This window comes from Engystomops pustulosus, chromosome 7 (genome assembly GCF_040894005.1).
Source record: "Engystomops pustulosus chromosome 7, aEngPut4.maternal, whole genome shotgun sequence".
Classification (NCBI taxonomy): Eukaryota; Metazoa; Chordata; class Amphibia; order Anura; family Leptodactylidae; genus Engystomops; species Engystomops pustulosus.
The window spans coordinates 114,496,196-114,521,745 of record NC_092417.1 but is presented as its reverse complement, the minus strand read 5'-3'; the positions used below and the strand labels follow the sequence as shown (position 1 = coordinate 114,521,745).

Here is a 25,550-nt window from a genome sequence, read left to right as displayed (position 1 = left end):
TTCTTCTAGATCCTCAGCTAAATCTCTCGCTTTACAGCTCATCTCCTGCCATGGAGTCTCATTCTCTGGAGGAAGGAAAGACACTACAACATAAAACAATCACTGTAACGATAACAATATTAGTAAGTATTATTATAATACACAGCCCATGTATGATGGCACCGTGCTAGCATTAGCTTCTATCATGCATGCAGCCGGGCCGGGGGTGCATGTACACAGCACACATCATACAGCTTTCCCTCTAGTTTAGCCCTGCAGGTCAGGAGGTGAGGCAGCCTGCTCTTAGCTTGCATTGTGTGTGATGGCCATCAAGGGGCAGACTTTGCTTTGGAAGAAAGAGAAAGGGAGAAAGCCTGCGGATAATTGGATAGTCCCATCCCCATCCCTCCAGACAACACCCACAAGGAGGAGCAGGAGGCGGCAGATTCCTCAATTTCCAACTTAGCATCTTGGCAGGACCTTTTTTTCCTGCTTCCAAAGCTAAAGTCTATACCAAGCCACACTCCCACCCAGGCTCTCCCCTCCCTCCTAGTAGAGAGGGAGAGCACAAAAAAATCTTAGCAGGGAGAAAGGCAGAAAGAAGGACAGAGAGACAGAGAGATACCAGCCGCGAGAAGCAGCCACAATCCCCATTGATCTTCAGCTCTGCAACTGGTGGGCTTGTTCACCTTGAAGAGACCCCCTGTTTTTCTCGCAGAGAGTGTCTCCCAAGATAAGAGTGTATGCATGTGTCTGGCCATGTCCTATCCTCAGGGCTACTTGTATCAACCATCTGCTTCTTTGGCTCTGTACTCCTGCCCTGCATACAGCACCAGTGTCATCTCTGGACCCAGGACAGATGAGTTGGGAAGGTCTTCTTCTGGCTCAGCCTTCTCCCCCTATGCTGGATCTACAGCTTTTACAGCTACTTCTGCTGGATTCAACTCTCCCCTCCAGTACAGTGGAGACCCAGCTGCTGCCTTCACTTCTTATGTGGTAAGGGCTGCTATTATGCTTCTTATTTGGGGTTATACAGAGAGCAGGGGCTACTACTCCCATCATTACTGCTTACAATTTTTATAGGAAGAGTACGTATTAAATAATCTATTAATCTCCTTGGCAAGTTTCTGGATAAATCTCTGCATTTTAATAGAAAAGATTATTTCCACTACTTTCTAAATAGAGGAAAAGTTTTCAATTAACCAATTAACTACTGTCACTTCCTGATCAAGTAATTAGTGTACATTTAAATAATAATAATAATAACAATAATAATAATTATTATTCTTTTATGAGTTACACAATATTCTAATAATACACCGACGCATCCAGTCCTCAGATCTGTTGTGCGAGAGTGAATTTTTTTTCAGAACAATTCTACACCCTATTTGCCCTGATCGATAATCGATCCATCCAGTACAAATAACTGCTGGCTTTAATGGAGCGGGTAATCTCACGCTGGGGTCAGGCTTTAATTCTTGTGCGCGTATTCCCCGTAGATCCATACACAAATATACAGTATATACTCTTGTGCATTAGTGGGTGAGGGCTATATATATATATTTATATATATATATATATATATATATATATATATAAAAATATCATGATCATTTTGCTTATTAACTTGGCTCAGATTTAATCAACCCATGAAGCCTCAAGCGATTGCTATGTGTCTAAATATCTGCTTTTTTAGTTCTGTGGCTCTTTGCTAGGTGTGGTTATTCTGGAAAATTAAAGGCTACATTCAGATTTGTCCTGTTGTTTTGGTTGCGAGCAGTATTGAGGTTGTTCTTTTGGATATTTGCAGGGAAATGTCTCAGAAGAAGTTCATCCAAAATAAATTGCTATTCATTATATTCATTAGATGAAGATGTACGTAATGTGAATGATCATGTAGTTACACAGGGCTGTCAATCACTTGACCAGTCATTGTCATTGCATGCATTAATGTGCTATGCATTATGTCTAAATGTATGTAATAGTTGTGAAATTGTTTTATAACTTCTCTTAATTTTTTTTATAAAAACATATTTGCTTCTACCCTTAACTCTACTCATCTGTTTATATTGTTTTCTGGTTGTAGGGCTCTCCATACGATCACAGCACCAGCATGGCAGGTTCTTTAGGTTACCATCCATATGCTGCCCCTCTGGGATCTTATCCTTATGGTGATCCAGCTTACAGGAAAAATGCCACAAGGGATGCCACTGCCACTTTAAAGGCCTGGCTCAATGAGCACAGGAAGAATCCTTATCCTACCAAGGGGGAGAAGATCATGCTGGCCATCATAACCAAGATGACCCTCACTCAAGTGTCCACCTGGTTTGCCAATGCAAGGAGAAGGCTTAAAAAGGAGAATAAAATGACCTGGACACCTAGAAATAGGAGTGAAGACGAGGAGGAGGAGGAGAACATAGACCTGGAGAAGAATGATGAAGATGAGCCTCAGAAACTGGAAGAGAAGGGGGATACAGATGTAGACACAGGTTGGTTCATTGTGCCTAATGTTTCTCACATGTTGTATGTAGTTCTCAGCATTTGCTAATTTATTGTGTTTGTATTGTGTCTTGTAGTAGTTGTTTTCTAGTTCAGACAAGCCTCCTAAATTTTTCTGTCTCTGTCTTTGTGCAGTAAGGAGGAGTCCTCTGGTTGAGGAGCCAGATCTTCTAGAACGTGAGAACATTCAAGGAAAGGAATTGGTCTCAGTCAGGAGTGACTCTGAGGTAGAAGACAGCAATGACTTGATTTCCAAAAGTTCCACTCCAAGCTCACCTCCAACCATATGTCCAGCAGGCCAGACCTCACAGGCACAAGAAGAGCAGACTGTACACAATCATCTTCATCATCATCATCACCACCATCTTCAACACCAGCAACAGGCAAACCAACATCTTCATCACCACCACCACCATCACCCAATAGACCTGGCGCATAGGAGTACACCAGTCCACCATGGTCCTGTCACCAGCAATGCCACCTCCGTAATACACTCACCACCAGCGTCCACCTCCAAACCTAAACTTTGGTCCTTGGCGGAAATAGCCACATCCTCAGATAAGACTAAAGAAAGCAGTGAAGTTCCAGTGGGACCAGGGGCCACCACAGTCCAGCCCATGGTTGGTGCTACTTCTTCTCCCTCCAGATCCCCCTCAGCTGCTTGCCATTTCCCTAACAATGCTGTTTTAACCAGACCCATTTACTACAGCACCCCATTTTACCCTGGCTATACGAACTACAGCTCCTTTGGGCACATCCACAGCCACCATGGACCTAGCAGCACCCCAGCACCTAACAGCAATCCACATTTCAATGGATTAACCCAGACTGTCCTAAACAGAGCTGAGGCCCTGGCTAAAGAGTGCAAACTTAGAACCCAGTCTCAAGTAGAGCTTAGCAAAGACTCAGCCTATGAGATGAAGAAAGGTATGTCTAGCCTTTAACTGTGGCTTCTGTGCAAGCATCGGGACTCCCTTTATTTATTAATGCCTTGTCATCTGACCAGATCCCATCAAGAATATTAATAATTCAAAGAATCCAAAATCTGTGAGGCTTCAACCCCCCTGCAAGGAGATGAACGCATCATTTGTATCAATCTGAACCTGTAGATTTCATGTAGCATTTTTGTATTTAAATGGATCATCACAATCTTTCCAGTAAATGATGGAATTAACCCCATTGTACAGTCATTGATGCTGTTTTTGTAATATAACTATATAAAGCGCATTGTTTTACCCTGAACTGTTTCATAGTTAATAATACAAATTTAATTTAATTTTTTAAACGCCTCTTGTTATTCCTTTTCTGTGTCACTATTTATACAGTGAGTTGGCGATGCCACCGTCATTTTAACATCCATCTAAGTTACCAAACAGTTATTACATTAATCTGTAAATATATAGAATAGACTGTGTTGTCACTAACAATAGGTCAATATGGAAATTATTTACATTTTTTTCTTGAAAAATCTGCATTTGTTATCAATTGATGATGGGGGGGGGGGGGGGGGCTGTGTAAACAAAGCAGTGATCGTCTGCTGCTTGTCACTGGATGCGAATGAGTTAACGTAATTAATTTCAACCAGTGCCCTGATCTGTGCTAAGCAATCACACAGTGACCTTTACTAATGAATTTGATTTTATGCAGGAATCTTCTCATTAATGCAAGAAGAGGGTGATGCAGATTACCCAATATACATTATATATGCACTATAAAATAGCCATCAAAATCCTAATATACCAACCAGAATTGTATAGCGTAGGAGTGTATTTTCTTTAGTAATAGTCAACGTTAATGAAATATAGCCCACTACTCTTTGTCACAAATAGGGGTCGCTATTGCGCTGGGTTTCGCCTTCACATATTTGCATTGGTGGGAAAGTGAGTCTTATTATCAGGGAATAAAAATAAAATCAAATGCAAATGAGGAAAAGGAATAGTGAAGGGTTCAGATCAGGGACTGGATCAGAGCAGCCGAATAATATATATATATATATATATATATATATATATATATATATATATTACTAAATTACACTGCTAATTTAATATTTTTTCCTAGCTGAAAACTGTGCATTTATAGTCTAAATTCCCAAAAATATATTGAGAGTTCTATCACATGTAAAGTTATATCATATTATTTTTAAAATCTCAGCAAATACCAGAGTACAGTCTAGATCCATGAGTTTACATACAGGTATTTGCTTTATTATTTCTGCATAAATATGTAGAATTTCGTTACAACTATTCACATGAAATCGATTTTTCTGTTCTCTTTATGTAAATTGAGTTGTTTTGTATATGGAGTTTTGCAGTTCTGAATTCATATGCATTGGAACATCTTAGATATTTCTGGAAAAAAATCGGCAACATGTGAATGCAGTCGTTGCATAGAAAACTTGTAATATTACCACTACCACTGCTACTAATAATATTATCGTCTGGTGCATTTATCTGCTGATATAGAGTAACAAAAACTATTAGTATTTTCCAATTACATTTCTTATCCGAACATTATTTCGCATCCAATATATGAGACATTTCTTATTCTAAACAATTCTCAAAATTACAAAGCAATACACGTCACCAAATAACTGTATTTCAAACACTACAACACATATTATTATTTTTTTTTGTTAAAATAAATTAAAAGCTGATTTTTAAAAAGCTATAAATGTTGCACTGTAAACCGGGATCAGACCTTTTATTATCAGATTCCCTTAGCTATTTATAAATAGTTGAAAACGGCACAAACTTCTTGCGCCACTTATTTGTCGCGGTGCATTGTAGCTGCCTCTGGCGCAGTAATCAAATTGCTACAAAATTCCTGCCCGGATCAGGTATTGTGGCCATGATGGGAAGCAATAAACTGAGTGATTATATTTGTTTGCTCAATTGCATACGGTTTATGAGGACAGGGTTTCCATAAATAATGTCAGGAGGATTTTCCCTTGAATTAAATGATCGTTGCATCAGTCTGGGAGGAATTGGCGCTGCCTGGGAGAAGGCTTTTAGAATGAATCAAGTTACTACTATATAAAGAAGCCACTTTACTCAGCACCTATAGAAATGACTCTATTGACCTCTTACCCTTGACATTTTGGTCAAGAGACTACCGTGCATGCAACTGATCTGAACAAGTTGTATAGAGAGTGGATGCAAGTCACAGCAGCGTCTGTTAATGAGCCCTAATAATGGCAAGAAAAGGCTTCTCCCAAGTGGAGCTCCAGGATGGTCCCAGCCCGAGTCCTTTCTTCTCCTGCTACAGGATTTAACTCTTTGTTTCTTTTCACGGTTACGCTTATTCAACAGCACAAGATCTAAACTCTTTTTTTTTTGTGCAGGAAAAACCTTGAAAAAAATCTTACATTTGTAGATGGATTATAGTTATCTTTATTATATTTTAAAACTGTATGAATAATATAAAAATGACAAAACAGGGACATATATACATAAAAAAAATAAGAAAAGTTTTATTATCAATATATTGCAACATTTTACCCGAAATAGTTCAGTTCTATTTTCCTAAAGATATATGCAACCATTGTATCGTTATAACGTACTAGATATGTATGCCAAAGAATCACCAAGTACAAGTTATCTATCGATCAATCTATCGTTTACATTCTGAATATATACTGAATGTGACAAAACAATCACATTTACATTAGGAATGTTTGTCATTCTATCAATATTTCTAACATTGTTTTTACAATTTTCAAATAGTTCAGTATTTTTCTCTAATATCTCTGGATATTATCTATTTATCCCTCAAATAATTATCTGTTATCATTTCATAATAATCTGCTATCTATTTATCTATCTATCTAACATCATTTATCTATATATTCGGGGGGATTTATCTATTTTTTTCCTAAGTGTTCCTTTTCTGCACCATTTTTGCATCTTTTTTTCAGTTGCATGGCGCATGTTTTTTCTTTTTTCAATTTACACCGTATTTAAAATGCCTCAAAAAGTGTGCAAAACTACTCCTCTCCAGGGGAGGCGTAGAGAAACCAAACACTTTAATAAACTTTAAATCCAAATTTCTATTTATTTATTTTTTTAATTTGCAAACAATATCATTTAACACTTATCTTGGCCCTTACATTTACAGTTACACTATCATGCAATGACATGCTCAACACAAATGATTGATGCATGACTAAGGTAGCTTACATTAGGATGTATCAAAATACCAAAGACTCTTCAATCAGACAAAATACGGCCAAAATTGACATTTACAAAATAAAAGATGAGTTTGCCAGGCCAATTTTATGCATGCATTATACACATGCTCACATATGTATTTTGTTTTTATTTTTCAATTTAACTATAAATGTTTTTTTTTTTTTTTTGATAATCCAATTTAAAAAATTTTTTAAAAAACACTGTGTGGTATAATATTCTGATCAAGTTTTAAAAGTTGACAATTCATTGTCATCATTTTAACAACTATCAACTTTTTTAAATGTCTGGATTTTGACTGTGCGTTTAGAGAACAATTAATTTTTCTTCAAAATTTTTTGTCAAAAAGCATATTTGTCAGCACGGCAAAATTTTTATAACACGTTTTTCGTTTTTTTTGCATGCATAATGTTAAAAAAATTATAACATAACAATATAAACAGTCATAATACGTGCATATAGCATCTACTTTTGACGTGATATTTTTACTTAATTTAGATGTGGGCAGATATCCATCACCTCTGTTTTGTTATTTGGTGTAAGGACTGTATTTGGGTGATAATCTTGCTCTCCTGTAGAACTTAGCATTTGAACTATTATTGGCTCCAATGTCAAGAGTGACAAATTCTTCCCTCTCTTCTGTGCAGTTTGGGAATAAATGTCTTATTTTTTATTTTTTTTTATAAAATTTCATTTACCTGTGTAATGTCCATTCCATCTTCTTGCATATCATTTGTTGAATTTCCTCTTTTTAAGCTCTTTTTGGCTTTTGCTGTGTATAGTGTAAACAATGGGAATATGTTATTTCAATCTCTCTGTTTTGTAGAAGTACATTTATTATTAGTAATCAATTAATATAAATACTCACCTAAAGCTATCTTTCTAAGCTTCTAATGGCTGCAAAGGCGTGTTTCCTGTATTTTTAGGTCAGAGTATCGTTTTTGTATTTGCCTGGGTGTATGATCTGTTCCAAACTTGCACTCTAACCATTTAGCCAGATTCCTGGGAATGGTAGACTTGCGAGCAGATACCTCCCCACGCCTGCATTCTGCATAGCCATGTAGGTAGCAATATCATGAACTTCTTTTTTCGAGTAAATCTTTAGCCCAACATATTGGAAGGATATTACCTATAGATAAAGGTTGCGATGCAATATTACCAAGTGAGCTTTCATTAAGAATAGCTTTTGTATTTCATATAATATATATATATATATATATATATATATATATATATATATATATATATAATATTTTCAGAAATGGTAAACAATTATGTGATCTGTCTCCTTTGTGGTCTGACATAGCCCCTCTGTAAAATACTTATTGGTCTCTCCCATGGTAATGGTACAGCCACATTCACTGCTTCTTGATTTTGTTTTTAAAGTTAAAAAGTAAAAACGTAGCCAATGCTCCTCACATGTTTTTTGGTCACTATATGAATGCTGAGATCCTGCAACTTGTATGTCAATTTACTGACCTCTGTTGGCCTCTTTTGGCATTACAAGTGAAATGAATGTAATTCCTTTGCTGCTGTTGTGAAATCAGCTTGTTCCCTTTTTGTTGTTTCACAACAATTTTTTCACAATGTCATAGATGTATACAGCTGTATGGACAATCATTGTGACAAGGTGTCTGTTTTCTCCTGATCCCTCATAAATTCATGTTGCTGTGTGAACCTTGTCACCATCCAGTAATGTTTTATTTTAAGGGAAATCTACCACCAAAATCCAGCATGATAAACCAGGGACAGTTACTCATAGATCCAGATACAGTGACTGTGAAAATCTTCGTATATTTGTTATCTATGGTCTCCTTCCTTCTAAAATCAACATTTAAAATGATACTAATGAGAATATAGAAGGAAGCAGGGGGAGGGTGAGACACAGCCACGGTACCTGGATCTATAAGTAAGTGTCACTAGTTTATCATGTTGGCTTTGATGGTATATTTCCTTTAAATGTTATTCATATGCTTTTCTGAGCAAACATGTTGCTCTACAGGACGCTTGCAGTTATCAAAATGTAGCTATCTTTATATTTTGTGAAATGTTAAAACAATCATGTGAAACAACTCAGTACATGATATTTCAAGGGCTGGAAAAGGGCAAACATGTTCAGACATGTACAACTTAAATTGATTTCATTTCCTTTTAGATTTGTTTTTGTTTTAAATTCTGGAAAATAGTATTATTATTATTAATAATTATTATTATTATTTACCTCTCATCTGCACGGTTGTTTTTCCGCCATTTTGTTTTGGCCTCCCTTTGTTTTTTTTAAGTTTCTGTTGAGATTGATATTTATGAAATGTTATACATTATTTTTTCATTATCTGTGTGTATTGTATGTTTTTCTTTCATTTTGGTTCTTTTTAATCCATTTTTCTAGAAGACATGTTATTGTTGCTATTTTTTATGGTTGTTTCTCCTTTGTCTCATTTGTTTTCTCATAACTCTGAATTACCATAGTGCACTAGTTTACACCAATGTATCCAAATGTTTTGCCTTTTACTTTATATTATCATGATTCAGATTTAGAGATTCCAAGAATCATAATAATGTTATATACTACTGTAACACTCTACTAATAATATGCATTAATGCTAACATATGTGCTACAAGTTGTTGTTAATATTCTCAGCAATTTTTTAACAATGGAGATCTAACGTGTCATGAAAAGATGAGTTCTAATAGATGAATTACATGTCCCTCTATATGTATTTCTTTAATAAGCCAATTACATGCATCCTTCAGGCAATGGTCTGTTATATATGGCTCTCCAGTTATGAAAGAACTATATATACCAGAAGGACCACTGACCTATGTAAATGGCATCAAGCACCATACTTCAACTCAACACATACAACTGTGTCTGTCTTTTATTCTTCTCTTAACTCCACCCGGTTATTCTGTGATTACATCTTTACCATTTCCATGTTCATACTTCATCCACAGACAAGTAATCTTTAAAATCATTTTCAAGTCCTTGAAATACATACATATTAGCTATGGGTGGTGCCAAAGTAGCACATGGTGCATGGTAGGTGGGTGCCATGCAATAGATTGAGGAGACTGAAGACATATCAATATTGAGTTCTGCAAAAATGTCAGGTTTAATAAACAAAAGGGGTGATTGAAACTGAAGTTTTTTTTTTGTAGTTTTAAGCAGAATTTTAGCTGTTTGCAGCAATGTTTAAAATGTTTTTAGCTTAACGTTTTGAGCTATGTGTGACAGTGGTTTAAATACATCAATTCATACCACTCTTCAAGCCTACAGGAAATACATAGGTGTGAGCAGCTTTCACCATTCTTTATATTTGTTAAATAAGAATGTCATTATTTCCACATTCTACCACAGGATCATCATAGAACTGTTTCCCAGCATAGATTCTAATAGCGGTACTGACATGATGGCCTGTTCTTGCCATAGTAGCTCCACCACTAATTTATTTTTGGACTAATTTATGAAGCATCAGACTATATGTCATGGCAGTATTCTGGCTGTGTGACTTCATGAATTACTGTATGTCTTGTGCAGACATCACTATAGAAATAATGTTCTTATTTGCACCTATGTAACTTGATTACCTGTCACTAGATATGAGTGCACCTAATGGTCGTGTTCTGGTTTGGCCGTCTTCATACACCCCCTGGCCAATCATAGCAATTGCTTGTTGCAAGGGGCGTAAATTTGCCATCGGGTCAGCTCATCTCTGTCACCACTACTGTCTGGTTAGAAAATGTTTGTATTCTTCACAAAATGTTAATGGAAGAACATATTTCCCTAGACCTAATCATTATGCTTTTGCTCTGTTAGTCCTCTTGGAAATGAAATATAGAAATATGTATCCATTATTCTTATAAATGGGATCATTCAGTACTAATTGAACTGTGTCAGAATTTGATTGGACACCTCTGGACAAAGGGATTGTTAAACCCTATTAGTCAATCTTTTCATATATTACAGGAAGGAACCAAAGAGGAAAGACAACAGAACATTTTAGGAACATATTTTAGACGAGACACCTGGTTCTCTTTCATCCTAAAAAAGTACAAATAATGTATAATATTCTGCTGTTCTATGTATGTATAACAATGTATTTTTTTTTATTTCCGATGAAAACACTGTTTAAGTTTTGCACACCAGTCCCAGCTTTGTTAATTTTTGTCACCATTGAATTGCAGAATTCAGACCTATTCTGGCCTACACCAGCCGCTTAAATCAAGCATCCAAGCCGCCTGTTGAGTGCCCCTGCTCTCCCACCCACCCATTCTCTTTTCTATATGACCTGCTTAGATTATGGGAAGGGACATCTGGGTTGGCAGTGGAACAAGTGTCTTCAAACAGAAGAGCGTCTGTTTTTTCAAGTGAGCAATATGTTAATTCTATAGACCCCAATCTCCCAGCTTTCTTGAGAGCAAGAGGGGGAAATCTGTCACAAATAGAGGAGAAAATGTCTACCCTACAAAACAAATGTCAGTTTTTAATGTAGGCTTTGTGCTGGCCTCACATACAATCATGTGCCATATTTTCCAGCCACTTCAACCCAAGAGGCAGTGAAAAGGCCTTAATCTGTGCCGCCTTGGGACTAGACAAAGTGGAGAGGCGTTTTCCTGTGTCCATGTTGAAATATATATTTATATATATTCAGCAAATCACATTGGGAAATGCTCATTGAATCAGAAAGTCCCAGAAATGAGACCCTTAATTAATTATGGGTGCTAAAAATTCAGACCAGCTGTCTGGTGCTTGTTCCTGGGCTGCAGACAGAAATACAAGGGGCTGTGTACGTTGCAAGTGGTACATAACATGTCACAAACATCACTTTCAGCCGACAAAGCTGAAGGTAACAGATGGCAAGTGTGAGTGCACAGCATTCCTACACCTTATACTTGTTGGATTTCTATTTGAAAAGCATTTTTTTGAATATCTGTTTCCAATTTTTTTTTATATTAGTGAATTTTTAGTTTTATATTGAAAACAAATTTACAACAATTGACTAAGTGTGCAACTCTTTCTCTGTGGTTTTGTGGTGGTATATAATATTTTGTGGTTTTTATAGCTTTTTTTAAAAGAATGTTTCCTAATAATACAGGGAAGAAAAACACATAAGCGAATCATCTAGACAAAGTCTAAAAACCAGAAGGCGTAAGTTTTGCAATATACTTGGCATGGAAGATATTTTTGATACACTATTGTTTGTTCAAACATTGTTTCAAACATTTTAGGCGCTTCCTTGGTATAAAAACAGTCATGGGATTTGCTTGTTTTAATCTTAGGTTGTGGGTAGGTGAGAAGTTTTCAGCTCCCTCTGATCTTTTTAAGGCTTTATTTAAATGACTGAACCTATTCTTGGCTGTGCAAAAACGGATGTTTTCTGTTTTTCATGTGCCAGTTACATCTTTGTGGCATCCATTTTCCATAGATCCTCATAAACTATATTTTATAGGTGACCTGTAAACAGTTCAGACTAGGACAGTCTTTTCTTTCCAATGTAATTTGCATTACCTGATGCAGAAAAATGCTGCAGATCCCTTCACGGGATGTTGAGTAGTAAGGCAAGGAGCTTCATCTGCCCTGATGCTCCGTTACAACATTTATATGGTTCCGAATTGGCATCTACTCTCTGATCCAGCTGTTTCTTTTAACAATGTTGATTTACCGGATTAATTTGTCTGACAAGAGGACAACACTCACTAAATATTCCTTTAAAGTGACTCATTCTCTGATTTTCCATCATACAAATTTGTCTGAAATAATTGCTGAAATGAAGAAAAATGAAGAGTTTTTGTGATGGCATTTATGCAGGAATATGTAGCTCTTGCAGCAGGTGTCCCACTGCTTTGCACTACCCTTTTCTGATTTTTATCAGCACACAGCACATTTTTTGCAGTATTTTTTCCCAACAGACTTTTCTATAGTTGAAAACATTGTTAAAAAAAAAATCACCACCAGGATGGTAAATCACTGGCCCAGCCAACATTAGCATACAGCCGGTCCCCTACTTAAGAACACCCGACTTACAGACAATCCCTAGTTACAAACGGACCTCTGGATTTTGATCATTTACTGTACTTTAGTCCCAGGCTACAATAAACAGCTCTAACAGTTATCAAAGGTTTCTGCAATTAAGATTTATTGTTAATCCTGGTTCTTATGACACCCCAACATTTTAAAAATCCAGTAGTCATAGAGACCAAAATAATTTTGCCTGAGGTTACAATTATAAAGTATACAGTTCCAACTTACATACAAATTCAACTTAAGAACAAACATGCAGAACCTAACTTGTACTTAACCCTTTACTGCCTGTATTTGTAAAATAAAACATGTGCATGAACAGTGACTTCCAATTTAGATTGAATATTCTACTTTTGCTGCACCAGGGCTAGGTCAAGTGTGTAACTGGCAGATTGTAGTGGGAATGTTAGCAGAGACAAGTAGCATACTAACTGAGCCATGCCATAATGTATCTGAGTCTCTAGAATTATCAAATCTAAGTGTGAGAATCTGAATATGAGCTCCTTGGAATTACATGGATTACTGCATTGTTACTTATATAATGTGGTCTCATTGTTATCTAAACTTTAGAGAAACATCTAATAAAACACAAACTGAAGTAATTTGCACTTGAAATGCTGTGAGCCGCATTTACTGTAAGTTTTAGACCATTTTTAGTCTGTTTTCCGGCTCCTCCAAAAACAGCGCGTTTTGCCTCTAACTAGTGGGCATGACCAGGCAGAAATTTACCAGTATTCCAGAAAATTCAGTCTTTGCGCCAGAAAATTCAATATTGTAGTCCAGGAAACTAGACCACCTAATAGGAGGTGCAAAGTACGACTTGCCAGTCTTATACTGCACGAGATTAAGGATTAAGGAATCTACCATTTGCTTTCATTCATTATGAACCAAACATACATTGAGAATGCTATAGCAGAATCATATCTTGTTTAATCTGTGAACTGTGGAGTTATGGAGTGGTTTTGCTGAAAAAACATTTACAAAATTATGATAAAGAGGATCTGTCGCTCCTGCGGCTGCCTTGGTGCTCTCCTCACCCTAAATATGCACTGCTTCAGAGAACGCTGTATTTACTATGTTGTCCCTGACAGGCAGAAGTAATCAATTGCTGCACCATATCCCAGATGCTGTGTGTGAGCCATCCAGCTCAGGTCGATTAGTCCTGTCTGGACAGTTCAGGAAGCTCTATGAAACACAGCAGCCAGTATGCACCCAGCTCTCCAAAGGTCCTGAATTTTGTAATAGTTTTTTGCGCAAAACCACTCGGTTCAGGGAGAAAACAAGATATGTTTCTGCATCAGTGTCGCTATAGCATTCTCAAGGTATGTTTAGTTCACAATGCATAAAAACAAATGAAGATTTTTTTTTAATCATACACCATCACACACAATTATTAGTTTGGGCAGCAGATAACTGTCTAGTTCTACTCTGCACTGGTCTAAAGACCCACACATGGATAAATCTACCCCATAGCTTGGATTTAATAACCCCTAATTCCGACAATCAAATTCACCACATATTCAATTGTAGCCATTTTTCTCAGTGTTTTAGTTCATAAATATTTTTAAGATGTCTTTTGTTTACTCCTGGGGCCGTGCTGGATATTGGATAGTTGCAGCAGTGCTTTGTCCTGATCCATGGTAAACATGAAAGATAAAATCTGATTTCAAAGAAGTCTACACTGGCACAGGGGTAAAAAAGTTCCAAAATGTATTTAATCCATAAGCAGGTTAAAATAGTACAAAAGACACCACTTAATAAAATAATATCCTAGTCCTTAGTGTACAGTCCTCTTTAGGTTTTGCCAGTATAGGATACCAGTCAGTATACATTCACATGACATCTTTGTATGCTCAACATACACACTAGGAATGTTACCGATTTCTATACACTGAGTGTAGACTATATTTCCCTTTTGCCTTTGTCTGCACAGTAAAGATTGTATACTGTGGGATATGAAGGATGTAAAGCCACAGCAATCTACACTCACCGGCCACTTTATTAGGTACACCTGTCCAACTGCTCGTTAACATTTAATTTCTAATCAGCCAATCACATGGCGGCAACTACATGCATTTAGGCATGTAGACATGGTCAAGACAATCTCCTGCAGTTCAAACCGAGCATCAGTATGGGGAACAAAGGTGATTTGAGTGCCTTCGGACGTGGCATGTTTGTTGGTGCCAGAAGGGCTGGTCTGAGTATTTCAGAAACTGCTGATCTACTGGGATTTTCACGCACAACCATCTCTAGGGTTTACAGGGAATGGTCCGAAAAAGAAAAAACATCCAGTGAGCGTCAGTTCTGTGGGCGGAAATGCCTTGTTGATGCCAGAGGTCAGAGGAGAATGGGCAGCGTGTTCGAGCTGATAGAAAGGCAACAGTGACTCAAATCGCCACCCGTTACAACCAAGGTAGGCAGAAGAGCATCACTGAACGCACAGTACGTCGAACTTTGAGGCAGATGGGCTACAGCAGCAGAAGACCACACCGGTTGCCACTCCTTTCAGCTAAGAACAGGAAACTGAGGCTACAATTTGTACAAGCTCATCGAAATTAGAAGATTGGAAAAATGTTGCCTGGTCTGATGAGTCTAGATTTCTGCTGCGACATTCGGATGGTAGGGTCAGAATTTGGCGTCAATAACATGAAAGCATGGATCCATCCTGCCTTGTATCAACGGTTCAGGCTGGTGGTGGTGGTGTCATGGTGTGGGGAATATTTTCTTGGCACTCTTTGGGCCCCTTGGTACCAATTGAGCATCGTTGCAATGCCTGAGCCTACCTGAGTATTGTTGCTGACCATGTCCATCCCTTTATGACCACAATGTACCCAACATCTGATGGCTACTTTCAGCAGTATAATGCGCCATGTCATAAAGCTGGAATCATCTCAGACTGATTTCTTGAACATGACAATGAGTTCACTGTACTCAAATGGCCTCCACAGTCACCAGATCTCAATCCAATAGAGCATCTTTGGGATGTGGTGGAAAGGGAGATTCGCATCATGGATGTGCAGTCGACAAATCTGCGGCAACTGTGTGATGCCATCATGTCAATATGGACCAAAATCTCTGAGGAATGCTTCCAGCACCTTGTTGAATTTATGCCATGAAGAATTGAGTCAGTTCTGAAGGCAAAAGGGGGTCCAACCCGTTACTAGCATGGTGTACCTAATAAAGTGGCCGGTGAGTGTATATCTATCCTGCTGCCGATGATCACTCCTTCTCTTGTTTTTACTGGAAGGTAGTCATATACCATAGATAATGGTAAGTAGTCTAAAACAAAACACTTAAAGAAAACGCTACTGCTCGCCCATTCCAGGCGATAATCAACATCAGAGCAAGCACGTAGGAAATGCCTGTTCGGGACTTGGGTGCGTTTTTTCAGAATGTAATAAGGCAGGAATCCAGCTTCCAAAAAAAGTCAGTTAAAACATACTAAATTTATTGATTACATTAAAAAATTATGAATCCAGATGGAGTTGGTATGAGGATGACAGACAATGGTAAGTCTCCCTGCTACACGTTTTCAACATTGTCCTTATTCATGGAACAGAGAACTATATGTGTAGTGTCAGGCAATTTTTTTTAAAGTGAGGGTGCAGGTATTACTCCTCCCCCAACTGTGATCATGTGAAACAATGTCACAGCTGGGGAGGAGGAAACAACACCACAGATCAAAAATCAAAAAACCTGGAGCTAATAGAGGAAATGACAAAAAGATTACATATGCATTATAATGGTGGTGAATGCTGAAACTCAAAAACATGTTATGACAAAGGAGATACAGTTCATGTATCTATTAGTACTGGTATGGATGTATCTCCAACTTATTATCAGGCAAATTCTAGTAAAAGTACATAATATCAGGTTTAAACCTTTAGGACGCAGTGGCGTAACTCGAAGCTGATGGGCCCCAGTGCAAAGTTTGTGCCAGGGCCCGACTATAATGTATGGTTTATAGTACTAATCTTCTCATATGGGAAAGTGAGACCTTATGGGCTCCCAAAGCCTCTTGGGCCTGGTTGCGACCGCACCCTCTGCTCCCCCTCAAGTTATGCCCCTGTTAGGAGTCTGGTTCCATAATCCAGAGCACCTCCCTATTCAGTAGCACTTTACTCCGGTCACCACCTCTCTTAGGATGCCTTTTACATGGTACTACACACTGTGTGCAGGTGATAAGATAAATCATTTTTTTACTGTTGCAATTAAGACTTTTTTTATACTGTTTTTGTGTTATCTTAGATATAAAAGTTTTAGATTTAATTATCTATTTTCATACTGTTCGACGACTTTCACCATATTTGTAGCAACCAAGATATGAAAGCCAAGTAGATTTACTTGCCAGTAAAAAGTACAAATTAGGGGATAAGATTTGACCCACTGATTTCTGTATCCCACTGTATGATCATAAAGTGAGACATATTTTAAGGTACGTTGGGAATCCTCCCTATGTAGTCTTACAATAGACTGCGAAACCAAGATGTGAACCTAGCAACACATTCGTATTGATAAGAACATATGGCAGTGAGCTTCAAGTTCTCCTCTCTCCAGTTGTTATGGGTTTAAAATTGATCTGTAAGAATCATTTTTTCCTCAGAAGATGTAATTTCCAGTTGGACAGCATGTACGTGTGTTCAGTAAGCATCTTCCTTAAAGACCATAATGAATGCTCATGTTTCTGTTACTGCTGAAAACATTAGTGGGCAGCTAGAAAAATTGCAAAAAGGAATGTTGGAAAGCAATAAACCGCTGCAATTAGAAACATTTTCATATAAAAATAAACTCACATGTGCTCTAAATATGTTGCAGATTGGAAAGTTGTTAGTTTATAATTTCATATAAGATTAAATAAGTTTCATATGGCGAAGACTGTTTTTTTTCACATATTTTTTGTCCCTAAAATAGTCAGTGCTTCTTCTGTGCCATATATGAGTCTGCCTGTCAGCATGTACACTCTGAGCTGTCTACCATTCATTTTCTAAGGATTTTCAGAGAATGTCTATGTTTATCCAACACTTGTGCCATATTTCTGTAATAATGGAAACTATTTGAAAAAATGTTCAAAAGTTGGAAATGGAGTTTTATTTGAGTTCACCACTAGGTGGCACTTACTACAAATTGATTACTAAAGTACTTTGCTAGGGGCCTAAATCAGTAGTCTGTAAACGCCCCCTAGTGGTAGCTAATAATAGGAAGAAACCTTTTCTTTTGTAGCTTTAATAGAAATATAGTTAGAGTGAATTGTTATGGTGATATTCCTAGTTTGTGTGAGTAGCCTCCAGATGTCTATAGTTTATTGCAATTTGCTTGTCTGCAGCTGGACTTTCCACTTGGAATAAGGTGCAGCTAAAATCGTACTTACCCACAGACTAACGCTGGGTAACATGTTATTGATGCTCTTCTTTGTCCATATAAACAAATGGCCAAAACCCTTGATTTAAAGGCACCCGCTCAGTTTTCAAGTGAGTTTTTAATAGTAAAACCACATAAATCACCCCATTATAGAAACTACACCTCTCAATGTATGAGAAACTTTTTTTATTTTTTTTTAGAAATATTTTATTGGAAATAAAAACAAGAAGTATACATGCAATTGTATATAATAAACATTTAAATGTATGAGAAACTTTAAGAAGTTTGCTAACTCTGCAGTATAGGCGCAGAGGCGGGCATAGAAAGAAAGCACCATTCAGAGGAGATATGCACTTTTACAGGCAAAAAGGTGTTTATTTTTTTGTAAATAAACACCATATGGGGGCTTATTATTTCCGGGATAAGATCCACTTTGATCCACTTTGTTCCCTGAAGATCAAAAGAAGTTAAATATATTGATGCAACAGATTTGCCATATTCAGTTGTAAGTACAGGAAGTACTATGATCATCATGAACAATATCAAGCATCAGATGATTGGACCCGGGAGCAGTGAAATTGTGTTCTGAGGAGTTTTGAATAACATTTCAGATGTAGGAAGCCTGATGTGTGATTCTGATTTCTCCTGAGGCCTGGGGTGAGCAGGGGCATAACTTTAGGGGTGCAATATGTGTATCTTAAGTACTTACTTGAATGTATAGTGTCTACCAGAATCCGAGGCAGTAGGGCTATTGGAATGAAGTTAAAATGGTATTTTGCACCACTGTACTTAGTGAAGTCCATAAGGACATGAAGCAGACTTCATTAAGGTTGGTTCCACATATGCCAATCCTCTGGGCACTTTAGCAATTTGCGCATAATTTAGAGACGCCACTTATGCTAAACTATTTCCCTTTGGTTTTATGAGTTTCGGATATAAGGAGCTCTTGTCTAAACTTGTCTAAACTTGTCTAAACTTCAGCATTGGGATGAATACATAAGCTGATACATCTCTTGCAATAGCAGTAGCTACGCACATACATTGGGGCGCCATTATTAATGGTTTTGTGCCCGCTTCAGTCGGGCAATCCCAGGGTTTTCTCTTTTGTGCCTGTTCTGACAGATTTGCAGGGTGTCTGTGTCACACAATCCCCCTTTTTCCGACACTCACAGCATTTTTGTTTTGTTGGGCACAGCTTTTAAATTTCAATTTTTTTATTGCTGCAATTTTTGGCGCATAATCAGACTAACATAAAGCAAGTCTACCAACTTCTAAACCCCTTTATGAATATTGTTTGTAATTTGATCTTCTGTTGCACCAGATACTTTGAAGAGGTTGGCAACCCTCGTAATAAAAATTAAAAATTATCCTTACTTCATTAAAAACTATTATTTAGTCACCCATCCCCTCTCCCACCCTATTTTAGAGTAATTAAGCTACTTACCTGTCTTCTTTGTGAGGTGCCCAATCCCTCCCGGTTTCTTCTGGGCGGGATCAGTGCCATCTTCTTTGTGTGTATGTACACACTATGCCTGGGCTAAACTCTGCTCATGCGCGGTGCATCAACCCACTGAGAGGAAACACAACGGTGAACACTCGCAGCAGAGGACAGGCTGTGTCATGGGAGCACAACACAGATGGGGCACATTAACTTACCCGGTCCTGTCACAATCCCCTATCCAGGCTGTCCGACGAGGATGAAGTCCGGCGCGATTCACCAAGACACAATTTGTATTTTAAATCCAAATCAGTCGGGCTGTCCGATGGCCACTTTGTGGAGCATTTTGATATTTTATCCACTGAGAATGTGTAAATGTTCTGAAAAATATCTTAATTTAGCCAAAAAAATGTCAAAATACATTTCAAAATTGCACCTGATCTTGTTTTAACCCTTGTACAACAATTAAAGGTTTAACAAACTTCATAAAAGTTGTTTTACATATGTTGAGGGGTGTAGTTTCTTTAATATGGTAATTTATTTAGTTTTGCCATAATTCAGGCCTTTCAAAGTGACTTGATAGTTAAGCAGGTTCTCAAATTGCACCTAAAGTTCTAAGCCTCATGACATCCTACAAAAATGAGAGGGTGCATAAAAAGCTATGCCAACGTAAAACAGACATTTGGTAAATGTTGGTTATTGTGTTATATTGTTGTTATGACTGTGTTGAAAAAGTAGATAATTTTGAAAATCAAAAATTGTTTTCAAATGTTCTCCAAATATCAGTTTTTTCATAAATAAACACAAAACTATTTTTCAACTAACATGAAGTGCCATGTGTCACGAGAAAACTATTTCAAAATCATAACCACTTATAATGACACACGTGAGATTTGAAAAAAAATGGGCAGCGTAAGGAAGGTGAAAAGTGGCTTTGGGAGCAAGGGGTTAAAGAAGTGTGCCTGCCTAGTGTGTCTGCCAAGAACACACAAATTAGGCATGGTATATCCAATACAAAAAATTTGGAATATTAGTGGCAGCACAGCAAACCTGGCAACTCAATGCTCCTAGCACCTAGCCATGGCTATGATTGGCCAAGGGGTTACAGAAGACTTGATTCACTTACTGAAGACTTGAATCTCATTAAAAACCTATGGTATCAACTGAGTCATTGTTTAGAGGCTTGTACCTCTGTACCCCAGAACCTCAATGACCTGAGGGCTGCTCTTCAACATGACTCAGAAGAAAATTAAGATATAATTGATGCTCAAGGCCACATGACAAGTTTAAGTTAGTGAGACCTTTTACTTCAGTAAATAATTTAAGATGAGGAAATCTCATTCTGCTACTTAAATGCCTTACTTTATATTATATTACAGCACGGCTGCATGATTTATTTTTGTTTTCCATAAATTTCCCTTGAAAGCCAAATATCCCTAACTTTTGTGATTAGTGTAGTTTATGTGACCAACAAAAATGTATCTAATGATTTTTCAATTTCTAGTGTTAAAACTTGTGTGTTCTAATAGTACTGAAATGATGAAATGAACACTTTCCACTGTCTAAAAAGATGTAGCAGAAGACAATCCTGTCTGTGTATCTGAGCTCTAGTACAACCAGTAACTAGCAGGGCTGCTTAAAATATTTATGTGGGCACGGTGTAATAGTGGAGGGTAGGATGAGACAGTGTTACATGTGTTGTTCTCAATTTCCCTAATGTGCAAGGGGCTTATTTCATCAAATGTCTTCTCCCTTGGAACAAACAAACGTATCAAAAAATAAATATCACATTCCCCCGTCCCCCATCTTCCAGCACATTCCCAGGAGACTTTCTGGTTATCCTGCAGATGTGAATCTCAGCTTCATTATAAAATATTATAAGACAGGTTCTATACAGAGCCCCAAATCTCTGGCAGAGACTACTAATAAGATGCATGTTACTGAGTAGTGGAAATGTATTGTCTGCAGCTGCCATACTGGAAGTTTGTTTTATGGCTGTAGAGACAAATCTATGTACCCAAATCTATGTACCCTATCTATCTATCTATCTATCTATCTATCTATCTATCTATCTATCTATCATGACTGCCTAAAATGATGTATCTCTTTGTATTTATCACCCTGTTCTGTGTCTCCCCAACCTCTTTCTTTAGAATGTTAATTTATGGCAATTACCTTGTCTTACATCTGCTGCTAACACAATACTACAACTCCTTATAAAGGCTGATCAATAAGGATTAATGGCTATTACGGGAGGGCAGTAAAGAAAACCCCCTTTCAGAGACCTCTGCCATCTAGAGACTTTCACTACCAGGTTAAAGTGCATCTCCACCAATATAAATGATTCCTTTCATATTGGATGACATTAGAACAGCACCATTCTTCTGGGTGATTATTTTACAATGATACTGATATTTATTTTCTCCGATTAATTAACTTGTTTCCAACTGGGTTGCAGTGGAACCCGAATCCTGTGTTTCCTGTATCTCCGCATTGTTATATCACTTGTTCTAGTTATCTAATTCAAGCTGGCAATAGATAGCTTGAGATCTATAAGACAAGCGTTTAAGGTGAAGTAAAATAGGATACCAGGATTGTGTTTCTGGAACAGACAGAAGTCTCTGGTTTACAGATAAAGGAGTCAGTCCACTCTTGTGGTCACATTATAAATTGTGTTGCTAGTAAGTCATACTGTAATGTACTGGATTAACATGGCATCATATTATATTAGGTTAAATAAAGATGCAGGTCCATCAAGTTCAACCTATAATCCCCTTTTTGTATATTGGTACAGGTTAGGCACCTGTATATTACCTGTCCCACTATTACTTAGATTCTGCGGGGCAAGGCTAGTGCAGATATAACTGTATAAATATCAACCTATAATCCCACATCTTTTAATCCTGCACTGTAAAACCAGAGGAAGGCGCATGACAATAAGCTTATAGTGGAAAAAAGTTATTGCCAACTCCAATATGGCAGTCAGAGTAAATCCCTAGATCTAAAGGGGTTGTTACATTAATGTTATTTATCCCTTACCCACAGTATACAGGATAAATATCAGATCAGGGAAGGGTGGGCAATGTTTTCAGACCCCATGCAATTAGTTGAGTCGTGTCCAATCGCAATTGACCTTTTTTTATTCACACTGCCAGGTTTCATCCATCCTGACAACTGACCAGAAGTGCAATAGAAATGAATGGAGAGCTACAGTTAGGGCCAGAAATATTTGGACAGTGACACAATTTTCACAAGTTGGGCTCTGCATGCCACCACATTGGATTTGAAATGAAAGCTCTACAACAGAATTCAAGTGCAGATTGTAACGTTTAATTTGAAGGGTTGAACAAAAATATCTGATAGAAAGTGTAGGAATTGTACACATTTCTTTACAAACTCCACATTTTAGGAGCTCAAAAGTAATTGGACAAATTAACATAACCCAAACAAAATATTTTTATTTTCAATATTTTGTTGCGAATCCTTTGGAGGCAATCACTGCCTTAAGTCTGGAAGCCATGGACATCACCAAACGCTGGGTTTCCTCCTGCTTAATGCTTTGCCAGGCCTTTACAGCCGCAGCCTTCAGGTCTTGCTTGTTTGTGGGTCTTTCCGTATTAAGTCTGGATTTGAGCAACTGAAATGCATGCTCAATTGGGTTAAGATCTGGTGATTGACTTGGCCATTGCAGAATGTTCCACTTTTTTGCACTCATGAACTCCTGGGTAGCTTTGGCTGTATGCTTGGGGTCATTGTCCATTTGTACTATGAAGCGCCATCCGATCAACTTTGCCGCATTTGGCTGTATCTGGGCTGAAAGTATATGCCGGTACACTTCAGAATTCATCCGGCAACTCTTGTCTGCTGTTATGTCATCAATAAACACAAGTGACCCAGTGCCATTGAAAGCCATGCATGCCCATGCCATCACGTTGCCTCCACCATGTTTTACAGAGGGTGTGGTGTGCCTTGGATCATGTGCCGTTCCCTTTCTTCTCCAAACTTTTTTCTTCCCATCATTCTGGTACAGAATGGTGTTCTGGACTTCAGTTGATGTTATAAACGGGTTCTTCTTCACCAAAGAAAGTATGCGGCGATCATCCACCACTGTTGTCATCCATGGACGCCCAGGCCTTTTTGAGTTCCCAAGCTCACCAGTCAATTCCTTTTTCTCAGATATCTGATATCAGATATCTGATATTTGATATCTACTGGATAGGGGATACATATCATTAACAGATGAGTATATGGAGCACACTGGTGCAAAACTAAAAATGGCGTGGATAGGGTGGCGTGGATATGGAGACATGATTCAGATTGTCATTATGAACCAGAAAATGTTATTGACCGTCCGTGACCAATTTTATTAATAAAGGCATTCATAAAGGTTTTAAATAAAATAAAATGTGTCACGGTCAATAACAATTTCTGGTTCATTGTGACAATCTGAATCATGTCTCCATATATTCATAATAAAGTCAGGACTTTAATATACATAGGTGAGGTATATTTTACTATACAAGATATAAAATATAAAAAGTAACTAGAACTTAGATGCGCAGGTAATCACGAGAATACAGGTATAATACTCTGCTGCTATAACGGAGTAATACCATACTTACGGAATCTATAAAAGCTTCACGAAAGGGACGAGGAATCTAACCCTGACAAAGCCGAGCCTTTCGTCAATGCGTCGGTGGACACCACTTGTCCCATTAGACTTTCCGTACCCAAGATGACGTTACCGGTACCTCCATCGGACAGATTCAGTGAAGCCGCCGGGCACGGCTTCTCCTCTGATCTGCCACCTTGTGGATTATCTTTAAGTGCTAAAACCACCACTAAATTGGACTTACTTTTATACGTATGTATGGCTGAATATACCCATCGACCTACAGCACATCGTTCAGGAAATTGGACTGTCAAGCAGCAACACAGGTCATCCTTACAAAAGCAAGGACTCTATGCCTACAGGTTAATGTATAGCCAACACCTATACTTAGGTTAGTGTCTAAATACTGTCGACACATTTTAAAACACTTAATATTGAGCCAGGCAAGGTATTCTATATTGTTGTTACATTATTGATAAACATCATTAACCCCTTAATGCTCTACAGCGCAGAGGTACAGGGAATGTATGAAGAGGGCTCACGGGCTGAGTCCTCTTCATACAAGGGTGGGGGTTGTTGCACATTGAAGCAAACCCCCACCGCTAATAACCGCGGTCGGTGCTTGCACGTGGGCGCCGCCATCTTTATTCTGATCGTCACTCCCCCTGTCATCGGGGGGCGGCGATCGGTTGCTATGGTAGCCTCGGGTCTTCGTTTGACCCGGGGCTACATGGCTTCTGCAGATTCGTTACAATGAGCCAGTGGCTTATTGTAATGAAAGACCTGCAATAATGCCATATATTGCAATACAGAAGTATTGCAGTATATGGTAGGAACGATCTGACCATCTAGGGTCAATTTACCCTAGATGGTCTAAGAAATAGTGAAAAAAAAAGTAATAAAAGGTTTAAAAAATAAAAAAAATTGATAAAATATAAAAAATTCAAATCACCCCCCCTTTCCCTAGAACTGGTATAAAACATAATAAACAGTAAAACTCACAAACATATTAGGTATCGCCACATCCAAAAATGCCCGATCTATCAAAATAGACGGGAAATGCCGCCCAAATGTCTGAAATGCGACTTTTCCACTTTTTTACATCACATAAAAAATGGAATGAAAAGTGATCAAAATGTCGCACAGTCCTCAAAATGGTAGCAATGAAAATGTCATCTCATTTCGCAAAAAAATGACACCTCACACAGCTCAGTACCCCAAAGCATGAAAAAGTTATTAGCGTCAGAAGATGGCAAAAAACATTTTTTCTTTTTTGTACACATTTTTTTAATTTTTGAAAATGTATTAAAACGCAATAAAACCTGTATAAATTTGGTATCACCGCGATCGTACCGAACCAAAGAATAAAGTAGAGGTGTTATTTGGAGCGCACAGTCAAAGTCTTAAAAACTGAGCCCACAAGAATTTTTTTTCCAGCTTCGCAGTACACGGCAT

General features: G+C 37.8%; 1 protein-coding gene across 1 annotated transcript; it reads left to right on the top strand.

The window, feature by feature from the left end:
* The first annotated feature begins 241 nt into the window (after positions 1-241).
* IRX5 (iroquois homeobox 5) lies at positions 242-3,732 on the top strand. The gene is made up of 3 exons (XM_072117654.1): positions 242-975; positions 2,066-2,468; positions 2,614-3,732. Exons 1-3 carry the CDS (start codon positions 727-729, stop codon positions 3,420-3,422), a joined length of 1,461 nt encoding a protein of 486 aa, XP_071973755.1. The 5' UTR covers positions 242-726; the 3' UTR covers positions 3,423-3,732.
* The last annotated feature ends 21,818 nt before the right edge of the window (positions 3,733-25,550 follow it).

Coding starts and splice junctions, on each gene's coding strand:
- IRX5 (XM_072117654.1), top strand. CDS start 727: ATGTGTCTGGCCATGTCCTATCCTCAGGGCTACTTGTATCAACCATCT. Junction 976..2,065: donor CTGCCTTCACTTCTTATGTG/GTAAGGGCTGCT, acceptor TTCTGGTTGTAG/GGCTCTCCATACGATCACAG. Junction 2,469..2,613: donor GGATACAGATGTAGACACAG/GTTGGTTCATTG, acceptor GTCTTTGTGCAG/TAAGGAGGAGTCCTCTGGTT.